The 15,004-nt window shown below is 39.8% G+C and overlaps 1 protein-coding gene across 1 annotated transcript; it reads left to right on the forward strand.

Moving 5' to 3' along the window:
- The first annotated feature begins 11,511 nt into the window (after window positions 1-11,511).
- Window positions 11,512-15,004, forward strand: LOC5565500 (protein SON). The gene is made up of 3 exons (XM_021849454.1): window positions 11,512-11,642; window positions 11,702-12,459; window positions 12,836-15,004. Exons 2-3 carry the CDS (start codon window positions 11,702-11,704, stop codon window positions 14,826-14,828), a joined length of 2,751 nt encoding a protein of 916 aa, XP_021705146.1. The 5' UTR covers window positions 11,512-11,642; the 3' UTR covers window positions 14,829-15,004.

The following is a 15,004-nucleotide window of genomic DNA, read 5'->3' on the forward strand; positions in this document are numbered from 1 at the left end:
ATTTAATTTTGATAAGATTTCTGTAGAATCAATACGTTGCGAAACGATATAATTTACAAATGAAACTCTTGCGATTTCACGCCGCTCTTTCAACGTTTGTATGTCAATAAGCATGCAGCGTGCTTTGTAGGGTGGAAGTGGAAATGATGTCCAACCTAATTTACGAAGAGCATATAGTAGAAATTGTTTTTGTACAGATTCTAATCTTTCTTCGTGTGTCATTGAGAAAGGAGACCATACAATGCTGCAGTATTCCATGATTGATCTTACATATGCAATATATAGAGTTTTAATTGTGTATGGGTCATGAAAGTTGTAGCAGAAGCGTTTTATGAACCCTAGCATGTTATTAGCCTTGTGAATTATTGTATTGTAGTGGTCTACGAAAGAAAGCTTAGAGTCTAAGATTACTCCTAAGTCCCTTACTCTTTCACATTTTTCTACATTTTGATTTCCTAATGAAATTGAAATTCGCGGTGTTGTTCTTTTTCTGCTAAATGATATTAGGTTGCATTTTTTTACATTCAGTTCTAATAGGCTTTTTTTGCACCATATGTAGAATATTTCTATTTCATTGCGGAATACATTGATGTCTTCTTCATTTCTTATTTCCAGGTAGAGCTTCATGTCATCAGCATATATTAACACTTTGAGTTTATTAAAAATGAAGGAAATGTCGTTTACATACATAATAAAAAGAAGAGGTCCCAAATGAGAGCCTTGAGGGACACCCGAAGTGACTTGAATTGGTTTTGATTTGTTTCCTTTGATTTTTATTATTTGTTGGCGGTCAGTTAAATACGATTCAAGCCATTTCAGCAGTCTTGGCTCGATTCCATTTTTTTTTAGTTTGAAAAGTAGCATTGGTATGTCTATGCGATCAAATGCCTTGCTAAAGTCCGTATAAAGAGCTTCTACGTGGTTTCCATTGTCCATTGCATTCAATGAATAGTCAACAAATTGAAGTAAATTTGTTGAGGTCGAGCGACCTTTAAAGAAGCCATGTTGTGTGTCAGTAATTCTATTTTTGATTTGAAGAAATAGTTTTTCGTTGACGATTGACTCGAAAAGTTTTGGAATACAAGAGATAATGGCTATACCACGATAATTACGTATGTCAGATTTTCGGCCAGATTTAAAGATAGGCACTAAAAAGGAGCTTTTCCATATTTTTGGGAAGATTCCGGATTCAAGGGATTTATTAAAAAGCCAAAACAATGGCGCTGTAAGTTCTTTTGCTAAATTTTTCATAAATATTGGTGGAATCGTGTCAGGGCCGGGACCTTTTGAAGCGTCCAAATTCATTAGAGCGTCTGAAATTTCCCGCACATTGATTTGATTCACACCAATATCTCTAGAAAATTCCGGGTAAAACGCAAAATAATTGCGATCGCGGTCTTCTTCCGAAAATGTAGTATAGATTTCTTGGAAAAAATTTGCATATAGATTGCAAATTTTTTCTGATTTGTCGCCCACATTTTCATCAAGGTGCATAACAGATGGAAAATTGTCAGATTTTAGTTTTGTTTTTACGTAATTGAAGAAGTTCTTTGGACATGACTTTATTTCAAGTTCAGTTTTTGAATTATATTCTTCAAAAGCATCACTGATGGCAAGATTCAATTGAGTGCAAATGTCCAAATATTTTGCTAAGTTTTCATCTTTCTGGTGTTTCTTATAAATTTTGTGTGCCTTTTGCTTCCGATTTTTCAGATTTTTTATGTGGTTGTTATACCATATTGGATTTTTTGTACTGAGGTTTCGTCGTATTTTTTTGGAAGGAATTTCTTGTTTTATGATTTCTAGTACGATTTCATTGAATATGTATGCAGCAGTTTCGACACTTCCTTCATTTCTGATTATTTCTTGCCAATTAACACTATTTAATCTACATTTAATTTTTTCATAGTCTGCTGATTTGTATTCAAAGGCTTCCTCGTATTCATAGTCGTTGGGTCTTGCATTTTTATGGATGAATAGGGAATATTCGATTGCTGTGTGAAACGCTTCATTTTTCCATAATGGATTCAATGACTCAGTTACACAGAAATCTTCGTAAATGTTTGTCAATAAGAAATCCAAATAACAGTTTTGTCTGTTTTTAATATTATTAATTTGATTTAGTCCTAAATTTGCGGTTTTATTGAAAATAAACTGCAATGTTTCATTGTCCCCAACGACTGGAAGTAAAATACTTTCGTTTTCAGAGTCCCGAATGAAATCAGCATTGCGTTGGTTAAAATCACCATAGATGTGAACTTTAACCTCTGGGGGGAGTTGTGATAAAATTTGTTCGGCACATTGTAAGAAATTTTCATACGTGCCTTTATGCGCATGGTCAGGTGGAAAATACACTGAGGCAAACAAGTGTGTTTCACCTGCTATGTGTGACTTTACCCAGACATGTTCGAATTCTTTAAAATGTTGTGTGTTGATTACTTCAGAATTAAAATCAGTTGAAAGAGCAACGAGTACTCCCCCACCTGATTTTCTTCCGGACTCTGAAAAATTCCGGTCGCCTCTGAATACGTTGAAGCCGCTTCCAAAGACTTCTTCGCTTTTTACGCTTTCATCCCAGCTTGTTTCAGTTGCCAGAATAACCGAAAAGGATGAGCTTAAAATGTTTTTATAAATTTCCTTCATTTTTGCTGGGCTTTTCATGCGATTGAAATTTTGAGAGAAGAATTTGTGCGAATTCTCCCGCAATTGTTGAAGTCGGTTAGTACGTTCGCTCGATAGGTACCGACGATACGCCTCCAGATCCGCTGCTGCTTCAGCTGGGCCAACTCCATATTCCTGATGAACGTCAGAAAAAATTCGAAGAAGATGATCGGGATCCGTTGGCAATCCTTCCGACGCGAGGACCATCCTAATGCTGGTTGGTGTGTTGCCATCAATGCAGATATTCGCAGGCTGGTCCTTCATGTATGCCAGAAACAGTCGGACGATCTTCATGATGTTGGGATCACGCAGTCTTGCTTTTAGGAAGCGGCCATCACCCTCAGCTGATTGTTGTGTTAAGGTGACGATGGGTGGTCGCAAGGGATCGAGTGACCAGCCAGGTGATTCAGTTAACGTTGATGATGGTGCAGTATTTGTTGTTGGCACTGTTGGCAATTGTGTGTTGTTCTGTGGTTGTGTTTGCTTTTCAACGCGGTAGGGGTTTATGGTTTCACCCTTTCTGAAATTGATTAATTTCGGAACCGTGAGAGCAGCGATTGGGTGGTCGGTGTTAGGTGGCGGACCCGCGAATTGCACTTTAGCAGTTGCTAGAAGCTGCTTGTCTGATGGTTTGATTTGGTTGTTGTTGCTTTTCTTGTTGAGGTTGGAATCCCGTTCATGTTTATTCTGTGTTGATCCTCTTTCAGCAATTTTATTTGAGTATGTGGCATCATACTTAGACCAGTCTTGGAGCCAAAGTCGTTTTTTCCCGTTGTTTATAAATCGCCAACCACTATTTGGTGGTTGAGATTCAGTCGTTTGGACGGATCGTATTCTGGACATTTTTGCTCGACGTTTAGCGAAAAGTTCTTTGATGACATTATTTGCATGTTTATTGGGTGACGGCTGTGGTTTCTGCTGATGTTGAATTTGTTGATGAGCCCGACTTGGTTTATGGGTTTTGGTGTTGGATTTATGGATGACCGATGAAAGAATGTCTTCGGCTAACTCTTCGGCTAATGTTTTGTCGGCTTGCGATGAGTTTTTTCCAGTGCTGCTTGTAGTAACCGAACTGCAATCAACCCTACGCGTTCGAAGCTAAGAGTTAAATTTTATCCCGCGCAAAAGCACTGAATGACCACTACTCTCAAAATTACTTTTATGACTGAATGTCTAGTCCAACTCTCGACCGCAAGCCATCCCGATCAACTCTTTCTCTTTCTCGCACCTATCATTTGGATTCTCTTTCATTCCATCTACCATTCCCTCATGCCGTTCGCAGGCATCATTCGTATGCAGAACGATATGTTAACACACACAACCACAGTCCCTCATCGTCATCATTCATTTCATTCCTTTCGAAGAGCTTTTCTGACACTCCTGTAAACTTTCGGCTACCAAATTGTACACGCTCAATGAATTTTAACAACTTATTCAGCTCATTCACTACACAGCTCTCGATAGTTTCGACAGCAGATGAGACAGACTTAACTTCCTCCAATATTTCCTTCGATAAGAATAAGATTTCTGCATGTTTATGTTCCGTCGTCGTTGATGCTTCTGCTATTGCTGCAAATGCAGCTGATTTGGCTAATGAGGCCAATTCATTTCTGACCTCGTCAATTATTATTGGAAGTGGGTCAGGAGTGGTTGGAGGCTTCGTTGGCGTGATTGCATTTACTGCTACTTCTGCTGCCGAATTGACTGCCTTTTCAATAGCCAATGCAGAATCGTCAAAAAAGTTTTTAATTTTTTGTGACATTTTTGTATTCGATATGTTGATGTCGGTGATTGCTGAAGTCACGCGTGAGTCACACGACACCATGTGCTGGTCGAGTGCATTGCGTATGCTTTCGTTGTTTTTGTTGGACAAAGCCAACGATTCGTTTACTTGATTGAGCAGGTGCTCAATGCTTTCAAATAATACTGACACTAAGCTGAATTTACTTAGGTCAGCAGCAATACGCTGATTTGTGTCGTTTTGTGAGCGCACTGCTTCAAGAAGTTTTTCTTGTTGATGAAGCAGCTTCCGCACGTCGGCCTCCTTCATAAGGATGTCCTGGCAGTCGGCACACATTGGTACCATAAACGCGGTAATAATGTGCTCCCGATGTCTTTGGACTCCAATACAGGCAGCGTGGTATTTTTTGTCGCAATAAGTACACCTCCATAGAAGGTGGTCGTCGTTGACGCTGCAAGACTTCACTCCGCAAGGCATGTTTGATATATGACCACACTACACACACGGGGGTAAAAAAAGTTACTTCGCTACGCTCGCGTCGAGGGTAAAAAAAAAGTTTAATTGCAATTACTGGCAAAGCACGAGAAGCGCGCAGAGCTATGTTGTCAAAAGTAGAAAATAAATATATACAATTGAAATACGGACTGACCGGTACGCGCGCGGGCCCGGGGTCAGAAGTCTAGTTGTAAAATATTTATAAGAGCGCTATGAAAGCGCGTCCGAACTCAAAGGTGGTTCGTCACAGATTCAATTCTCTATAACTTTTAAAAACAATTTTCGACCCGTATTTCCTTTAGCCATAATCGATATAAGATGCTCCATCAATACATCGATAATTACAATTATTGATTTCGATTTTGCAACACCTAATATAAAAAAAGGTTGCGTCCTTTTTTGAACATCATTTTTGATTACGCCCCTGAGTCTATAGGCTTTTTCATGTGACAGGTCCGTCCATGCATTTGTTTACATCGGTGGAGAACCGGTGCTAACACGGGCCTGTCATTTTCATAGAAGAACTGTCAAAGAGCTTCCCGATCAGCTGATTTGAAACGTCTTGTGAATAGGCCTATTCGTCTTCTGTCAAATTAGGAATTCTATTTCGCCCGTCTATCGAGTCCAATTGGAAAATCAGCTGGTAATTTCGCCTGTTTGCTGTGCCATTCTGTCATTCACAGTTCTAATTACGCCTATTTCAAGACTAACAATTCAAAAGGCCTCATCTCCAAAAAGTAAACAATGAGAAAAATGCAATCTCGTTTTGTCAAACAATAAATCAAATTTATATTATGAATTTAAGCTTTTTATGTTATTTTATCGTCCAGAAAGTCGATGGATAAACTGATTTATAGCTATGAATATTCATTACTATCATTTTAGCAAAAAATCCTGCTAAAAAAACGAGTCAAAGAAAATGAGGCTTTTATTTCACCAAAAGCTGTGCAGCCCTTTTCATTTGTGCCCATAGACGCCGGCCGACGCTGATGAGGCCTGTGAGTTGACGCCTTTGTTTACTCTAAAATGTGTTGAGGCCTTCTAGTTGTGGCTTGTTTTTTCATCATCTTCAGATGTGGCCTTTTGAAAATCATTCAAAATTGATGATAAAATACGATAATTGAAGTGTAGAAGAGTTTAGGTACGTGGTAAAGCAAGGTACATGGGATCTCTGCAGCAAGAGGAGATTCGTGCGGTCGATTAAATATGTGATTTATTCAATCATCGTCATCGATAAACATAATGGATGTGCTAAGCGAGAGTGTCGTCGAGCAATTATATGGAAATATTTGTTCAATTGAAGTAATATTTCAATTGAACGTTATGTTTCATGCAATTGTAACGAAATCGTGTTGTTATTAATAAGTCGTGAAGTACAGACATGCTGACACAGGTATTATTAGGTAGTATGATACAAAATACATTACTTCACAGGAACCCGACAGAAAATTTGATTATGTTCGCTGTTGAAACTATCGCTGTGTAAAATAATACAGGGAGCGGAGCGGCTGAAGTATAACTTGTATCTGCTAAGTAAATTTCAAACATTTTTTCGTAATTTTAGTTGCAATTTTGATGTTTGTTTAATAGGCCTCAACTCGGTTTCAAGTAAATATAGAAATGGAGCCTTTTTGGGAAAAGGCCGCATTTACGATTAATATTCTAATTATCGGGAAATGAGATGGGGCCTTTTAGAAAAATGATATTTTTTCAACTTTCATGCATATTTTTGCATGACTATTGTATGTTACAGTAAGAATAGGCTCTCATACACTTAAATCAGCAGAAACCCGATTTGTTTACATTTTGGACTTGAGGCCTTTTCAATTGTTGGTCTTGATTTGCACAAAGTTGTTTTTGATGTTTTTTCTTATAAAAAGTGCTCCAAGTGATAAAATATTGCTATGCATGCAACGCCTTTGATGCTATCACATTAGCTCATTTATCAGCCAGGAACACGAGAAGCCTGGATTCTACCCTACGGGTGGCCATAGGTAAGTCAACCGAATAGCTAAGACTGACTGCTAGTGAAGACGTCGATTTTGTTCATATCGGTGAACCAGCAGATTGAACCGATTCAATTCCTCCCACCCACACCCGCATTGACCCTTTCGCAACAGCTGTACGTCGATCCAGGTTTGCAGTGTAACCCCCCAAGACGATAGTCCCGAATTTCTATTGGGTGGCGTCCCCGGCGAAAGGATAGATTGATGTTGTCACGAATGTTGCCGCCAGCTTGGGGTCAATGCAAGTGCTCCTTATGGTATTCTGCGTTCGATCTTTTCTTGTCTTGAACCGAACTTATTTTGGAGATTATAATCAATGCAGTGACTTTGTGATGAGACATCATCCAAATAAATCTTCAATTTTGGAGTTGAAATCGTAGTTTTCGGGGATCCTGTGCGCAGGAAAGTTCATTGTATGAGTCTTAGCTATGATAAATTGATGTATGATGAAAATTATCCAATAGTGCATGTCTGAAATCAGCATTAACATGACAAATCAATTGAAATTTTAAATGAGCCCTTTTGCCACTGCTTGTTTTGATGAGGGGAAATGGGCGAAATAGCACCCTCGGTAAATTCTGTTCAAAATTCAATTACGGCCATTTGTTTTTAACGATTTATTCATAATGAAATCAGACAAATTTAAAATTGCGTAGGTTTTTTAGAAACTACATTGCGAACCGATGCATCTACAGGTCTTAACCGAATTTGTTTATATTTGTTAGTTTCGCCCTTTTGAATAAATCACACAGATTTGATTGACGATGTATGGGTTCATTCACATATTTCGTAAGGCCAAAAATAACATTTTTTGACGCCCACCCACCCCCTCGTAACCCTTTGTGTATGAATGTTCTACACATTTTATAAAAACTGTAACATCACGAGTACATCCACCCACCCCTTTCAGCGTTATGAAGTTTGTGAATGAACCTTATGGTATGTACACTCAGAAATAAAAAAAAGTCAAAGAATTACTAATGTTTATGCATCAATGACTATTTTCTATCTGCCTCTCTTTCATTTTGCTGTGAATTTTCACACTAACTGCCATTTCGCATGGGTCGAAGCTTAGCTATGCTTAGAAAAAATAGACCTTTTCATGTGACAGCCCACACAACCAGAAGTCGCATAACAATTTACATAAAAAGTCGTTTACTTGTGCGAATTACATCCCACCCGCACAACATGGTGAATGAAATCGTTTGATTGATGAATTTCCCTCGCACAGAACGCTATTTTCTGAGTTTATCAGTGCATTTTGTTTCGTTCAGTATAATCGTGCAAAGGAAGCCGAATCAATCCGTAGCAGCTGTCAAATGAACTTTGTTATCATAAACTAAGTCGTATAAGATGACATATCAATTCGTTATAAAATCTGTACACTCGCATTGTATGTCAATTTTCATCATACAAAATATGCACATATATCGCCTCCACTTTTTTACGCATAAGGGCCCATTCACAAATTTCATAACACTGAAAGGGGTGGTGGGTGTCCTCGTGATGTTACGGCTCATACAAAATTTGTAAACTATTCATACAACAAGCATTACGAGGGGGTGGGTGGGTGTCAAAAATGGCAATTTTTGGCGTTATGAAATTTGTTAATAAACCCTAAGGCTTTTTGACGACATATTTTACGGAATCTTTGCACATATAAGCATCGCATAACGCAAAAGGTGATTTCGTTATATGTACATTCTGGTTGTCTGTGAGGTCCGCATTTGTTTACATCGGTGGAGGACCGGTGGTAACACGGGACTGTCATCTCCATACACTCAAGAAATCAGCTCCCTGGAATACAGGTGCAGTTGCACATACCTGGTTCGATTTAGCTATTTCATTATTTCCATTTGTATCATATAAGCAGTATATCATTAACGAATACCTTATATTACCCGGATAAAAAATACAATACAAAAACAATATAACGTATTGAAACAGTACCATTCAATATATTGGAAATACAATACAGTATTTTGTGTAATGACAATACAATTACAGTACAATATATTGTTTTCAACAGTTCACTGTATGGTATATGAGATTTTTGCAATATAATGTATGGGTGGTTAAGTATCGTAACAATACAAATATAGATATTTTCTCATACAAATATTTTGAAAACACAATATGATATATTGTTCATGTATTGTCTTGATAAGCAATTCGTGTATTGTTGTACAATACAAAAACAATTCAACAAACTGTATCATGGTTGCATGTCAGCTAATGTCAAGTGACTTCTAAAAAACTACTTATTTTGACTTTTTGAATATTTTCCACCCAACATTTCTTGCTTTTTGAACTTGTTTTGTTTATTTCTTTCAGCAAAGCTACATAGAAAAAAGCAACAGTTGTTTTACGCGAAAATATGAATTTGACCAAAATTGTAAGGTATAAAACCAATTAAAAACAATACAATGTTCTGTTACAACATATTATATTGTTTTTGAATTGTATATCCAAACATGAATAATATTGCTTCGACATTCAATTACAATACGCTGTATTGTATCCAATACGTTATATTGTATATTAATGGTTTATTCCATTCACTGAATGATACGTTTTTATCCGGGTAGTGTGGCTCTTATATATCATTTGAGTCACATTTTACGTATGTGCAAGCTTTATACCGTTCCAAAGCACATTGTGTAAACAAAAATGGCAGCTAGGGAAAGTTTTTCGCAGTTTCGCTCTGGAGTTGTGATTACCTGGAGGGTCCTTAGATGCAATAGAATGTATATGAGGTAAAATGGAGAACTTAGAGGATCAGAATCGAAGAAAGTGTTGTGGTACCGGAACAACGGTAGCCAGCAACAACGCTACATGAAACGATACAACCAGGTAGACAATCATCACCTGATTACGATTGCCTACCTGATTGTATCGGCTGTACAGCTATCTTTCCCAGTACCATAACATTTAATATATTATTTCATCGGAATCACTAACAACTTCCAACTTTTTAAAAGTTTGGAAGTTATTTGTGATTTTTTCAGAATATCTCTGATCCATGGAGAAAATCACCCCTTCAAATAATGTGTATCTTAAATGTTTTCGATAAAAGTGAAACATGAAATGTATGTGTTAGGTCCATTGATTACATTTGAGTTAATCATGCTTTCAATGAAAAAAAACTTTGACGATAGTGTATTGACTTCGCACATACTCTCCATGTGCAAACCCCATTGCAAAAATCCATGTAGGTTGGCACATGAAGCAAATGAGATCTTTATCTTGAGTGTAGAAAAACTGTCAAAGTGCATCCCGATCAGCTGACTTGAAACGTCTTGTGAATAGGCACGGAGACGGAATTCAACTCAATTTTGGGTTGTTTCAACGCAATTCCGTAGTTGAGCCCAATAACTCAATTTTGGCTAATTTTCCAAGGTCCCCACTAGGTAGTTTGGCTTTAATTCCATTAGAAAAATATATTTAATTTTGGGATGATTTAACGCAAAATTGAGTTCTTTCGACCCAAACATAAGAAAAGTTGCATTTACCCAAATTTGGCTTATTGGGCCAAAGTACCCCCATTGGGTAAATGCAGCTCTCTCTATTTTTGACAACATTCGTGTGGGAGAAAGAGAAAACCGAGAGATTTTGGGTTGAAACTATAATCGATATACTTAATTTTGGGTAAAGTAAACTCAAAAATTAGGTAAAAATATTTCTCCGTGGGCCTATAGGAATAACATTTCCAGCAGAATGAAAGAGAAAGGGGCCTTCCTTAGCCGAGTGGTTAGAGTCCGCGACTACAAAGCAAAGCCACGCTGAAGGTGTCTGGGTTCGATACCCGGTCAGTCCAGGATCTTTTTGTAATGGAAATTTCATTGGCTTCCCTGGGCATAGGGCTCATTCACAAATTTCATAACGCTATAGGGGGTGGGTGGGTGTGCTTATGATGTTACAGCTCATACAAAATCTGAAAAATATTCATACAAAATGCGTTACGAGGGGGTGGGTGGATATCAAAAATGGCTATTTGGAGTTATGAAATTTGTGAACAAACCCAGAAATGCGCTTGATTTTACCATGTCCGTAGTCGAAATCAGTTTATTGTAAATCATTTCTGTCAAATGTACCAGTAATGTGGTACCGTAAGTAGTCTACTAAAATAGCCATTTTTACCACAGAATTTTTTCCCGTGTATCCTCTATTGCATTAGATGAATGAATCGTGCGCGAAGCAATCAAATTATGAGCCCTGATTTTTTAATTTGTTAACAAGATTTGCTTAAAAAGGATACTGGTAACACTGGCTTTTGTATCGTCAAGGTTATCGACTGAAAAACAACGGGGCAGTCTTAGTTGAGCTGTCACGTCCTGTCCTAGCTCCCAACCAAGCCATAAACATCAGGGATGCCACATGTACAGATTTATCTGTATTACACAGTTTTTTTTTATTCTGACACAGGTTTGATTTGTATGGAACACAGATTTTCTTTCAACAATTTTTGTGGACACAGATTTTCTAACATAGTAGATATAGATTTTCTATCAAATTATCTGGCAGCTCTGCGATGAACTTTTCCGTGCACACATTGCACATTTTGGGCACAAAACAGCTGGCACCAAACGCTGTGACCGCGGCCGAACTGACAGCATAACAAACTTCGCGACAAACTTTTGACAGCCGTGAAGTTCTAGAAGAAAATGCTGCAAAAGCCGTGCAAAGTTTACAAATTTTATCAAAATATACTCAAATATTGTCTTATTTTCTGCTAAAAAGTAACAATTTCAATAGTGTTTGAGTATGTTCAATATAATCAAACTGCGTTTACTTTCAGATGGATGGAACCGACAGTTCTAAGGGAGAAAAATCTTCCTCCACCACGACCACAAGTTCGTCGACAACTACGGCGGAAATGTTTCCACTGAACATAAAAATCAAGCAAGAGAAAACCACCAGCTATGAAGACTCAAGTAAGTCCGAAACTGTTGATAAGCTGTCCATCGATTTGAATCTGTCGAACATATTTTCGTCGACGACTACAACCAAAACGGCTGCGGCATCAACTGCTCCTGCTCCTCCTGCACCGGACTCATCGAATGATACCGAAAAGGAAGTCAAATCCGTGGAGCCCCTGAAATCCTCCAACGAGATACTGACGGAACTGTTCAAGGTGTTTAATGCGGCTCCACCGGAAATAATAGACGATGATTCGAACGATGGCGAGGATAAGAAAAAAAAGAAAAAGAAACATAAGAAAAAATCTAAGAAGAAAAAAGGCGGAAGCGACAAGGAATCTTCTTCCGCTTCGGATACTGAGGAGGAGGGCGAAATAAAGCGGAAAATAAAGAAGATCAAAAAGGAAAAGGATAAAGACAAAGAGAAGGAAAAGCAGAAGAAAACCAAGACGAAGGAAAAACACAAAGCACAGGAGGAAACGAAAGAGACCAAGAAAGTGATAGTAAAAACGGAAATGTCGTCTGTGGTGGTCAAGAAGGAACCAAAAGACGACTGGTACAGTTCGAGAGACAGCAGGGAACCGTCTAGGGGCGCTAAGGATTTTCAGCAGCACCACCATCATCATCACCGGCATAGGTAAGTCTTTGATCTGCAATCTGAGGGTGTCTATGATAACTGTGCTTATTCTGCGCGGCGTGTGAGTCGAGACGAGTCGCTTTCACCTCGAGTGACGTAAGACGACTAATGTTAATCAAATGAGTCGAAAATTGTCACCTCATTCGACTCGTCTCACCCCACACGCCGCGCAGAATAAGCACAAACGTATCTTTCGATGCTGTGGAAGAAATACACAAAGTAAAAAGCGTTCTACAAGATGTCGGGGAAAAGAAGAGACAGGCGGGTAAAAATAGGAAAATTCAAAATTAATTCTTTGTGGCCACCATGCAAGTCGAATGTTTGCTATTTGCTAGAAAAATGTGATTCTAAAATTTATTTCAAATTTCATTTGCAGCTCACGCGATGATTATCACCCGCGGATCAAGCAGGAAAAGGAGGATCGTTCTTATAAAGATACGACATACGACAGAGAACGCGAACGAGATCGAGAACGCGAGCGGGAGCGGGAAAGGGAACGAGACAGGGAACGAAACCGGGAAAAGGAACGAGAAAAAGAGGATCTCAAATCGAGAAATAAGATTCAAATCAAAAGTCTGAAGGACAGTGCCGTATTCAAGGAAGCGGCTTCCCGAGAAAAGGAAAGAGAACGCGAAAAGGAGAAAGAACGGGAAAGAACGCGGGACAGAGACAGGCGGAACGATCGGTCCGATTCGAAGGAAATGAGAAAAAGACGTTCGGAATCGGAACTTTCCTTGTCAGATGAAGAACCATACCGGCAGGGCCGGTATTATGACTTTTATCAGAAGAAGTACAATTCATTCTACGCTAGTTATAAGGAGGAAGACCACTATAGAGACCGCAAAAGCAGAAGAAGCGAGGATCGGGATAGGCACAAGCACAGATCGAAGTCCAGATCTCGTTCCCCGCAGTTCGATAAGCAAAAATTATTAGAAATTGCTAGGAAAAACGCTATATCGATGCTCAAGAAAGGAACACTACCTGGAGCTCAGGGATTGGATAAAGAGTCCAAAGAAAAGCTGATTATGAAGATGAAAAGCAGCGGCAAAAGTATTGAAGAGCTGACAGAATACTGTAAAAAGATTTCTGACAAAGAGAATCTTAACGAGCTGTCCAGTGTGTCATCTGACGACAGCGATCACGATGCAGAAGGCGGATCGAAAGCATTCCACCATCCTTTCCAGATTAAAGATCCTGGTCCGATTGTGATGAACATAAAAAACTCGGTCCCATTGCAGCCGAAAACTGCCGAGCAGTCAAAGGCTCTCATGTTACAATTCCCAGTTTCTTCGGGAGCGCAACACAAAAAGATGGAGAGTGATTGGATGCCCGTGGAACCGAAACCGGCCGCGCTTGTAGCAGTTGTCCGGCCCGAAAAGCCAGTGTCAAAATTCCCACCAACATCAGCTTCATTCGTTTCATCATCGGAGAAACAGCAACCAGCTTACACTCCGGTCAACCCGCCTCCTGGGCCGCAGGTTCTCCCTCCGGAACTGGCGCCACCAGGTCCGTCGTCCGCACCTCCAATTGTACCCGTTCCAGTCCAGGTTCCGGTTCCTGTTGCTCCATTGAGTGATACAGCACTACCGGCTATAATGCCCGCGCCAGGACCTTCAGGAGAAACACCAACTGTCTTCCCCACAAATCATGAAGCAAACAAGCTGGACGTGTCCACCATCATCTCTAATCGCTTGAATGCCATGCGCAAACTGCAAGACAATCCTGCGGACGCTGAGGCCATCAAACTACTGTACAACACTCAAAAGGACATGTCCGCCTGGGCATCCTCCAAATTTACCCCCGGGCAGTTCTTTGGATCAACAGGTGTTCAATGTTTAACGCCTCGCGAGCTCGCCGAAGGATACCAACCTTGGGCCAAACGTGATTCAATGAAGCAGACTGCACCCGTCACCGGTGGAATGGGAATGCACCTGTTACAGAAGATGGGTTGGGTTCCCGGGGAAGGTCTCGGTAAGGAGAAGAACGGTTCACTGGAACCACTTCTGCTGGACGTAAAACTGGACAAGCGTGGCCTGGTGGCAAGTGCAGAGGACCATCAGCGTCAAGTGCAGTTCCAGATACAGCAACAGCACAGCGGTCGGCGAGCTAGGTTTATGAGCGTGAAAATTAACACCGATGGCAAACACCCGGTTTCAATTCTGGGCGAGTACTGTAGCAAGCGCAAATGGATGCCACCACGGTATGATTTGGTGCACGAAAGCGGTCCGGGCCATGCGAAGAACTTCGTGTTCAAGGTGATCGTCAATGGGCTGGAGTACCAACCGGCCATTGCCAACAACACGAAGAAGGAAGCCAAGGCAACGGCGGCCAAGTTTTGCCTGCAACAGCTGGGCATTTTGCAGTCGTAAATGGTAAGTGATTTTACTCTTTAGGTACTAATGTCTTCGGTGTAACTTCCTTTTCCGTCGTACGTTCGATGTATTTGTTGGATAGATTTTTGTGGTTTGCGATGGCAATATGCGGAACATGAGCAACCTGAAGTTGATCACAGCTCCTAAATAAACTAAGCTAGAGTTAATCGTAA

The sequence above is a fragment of the Aedes aegypti genome, chromosome 3 (genome assembly GCF_002204515.2).
Source record: "Aedes aegypti strain LVP_AGWG chromosome 3, AaegL5.0 Primary Assembly, whole genome shotgun sequence".
Classification (NCBI taxonomy): Eukaryota; Metazoa; Arthropoda; class Insecta; order Diptera; family Culicidae; genus Aedes; species Aedes aegypti.

Coding starts and splice junctions, on each gene's coding strand:
- LOC5565500 (XM_021849454.1), top strand. CDS start 11,702: ATGGATGGAACCGACAGTTCTAAGGGAGAAAAATCTTCCTCCACCACG. Junction 12,460..12,835: donor CATCATCATCACCGGCATAG/GTAAGTCTTTGA, acceptor TTTCATTTGCAG/CTCACGCGATGATTATCACC.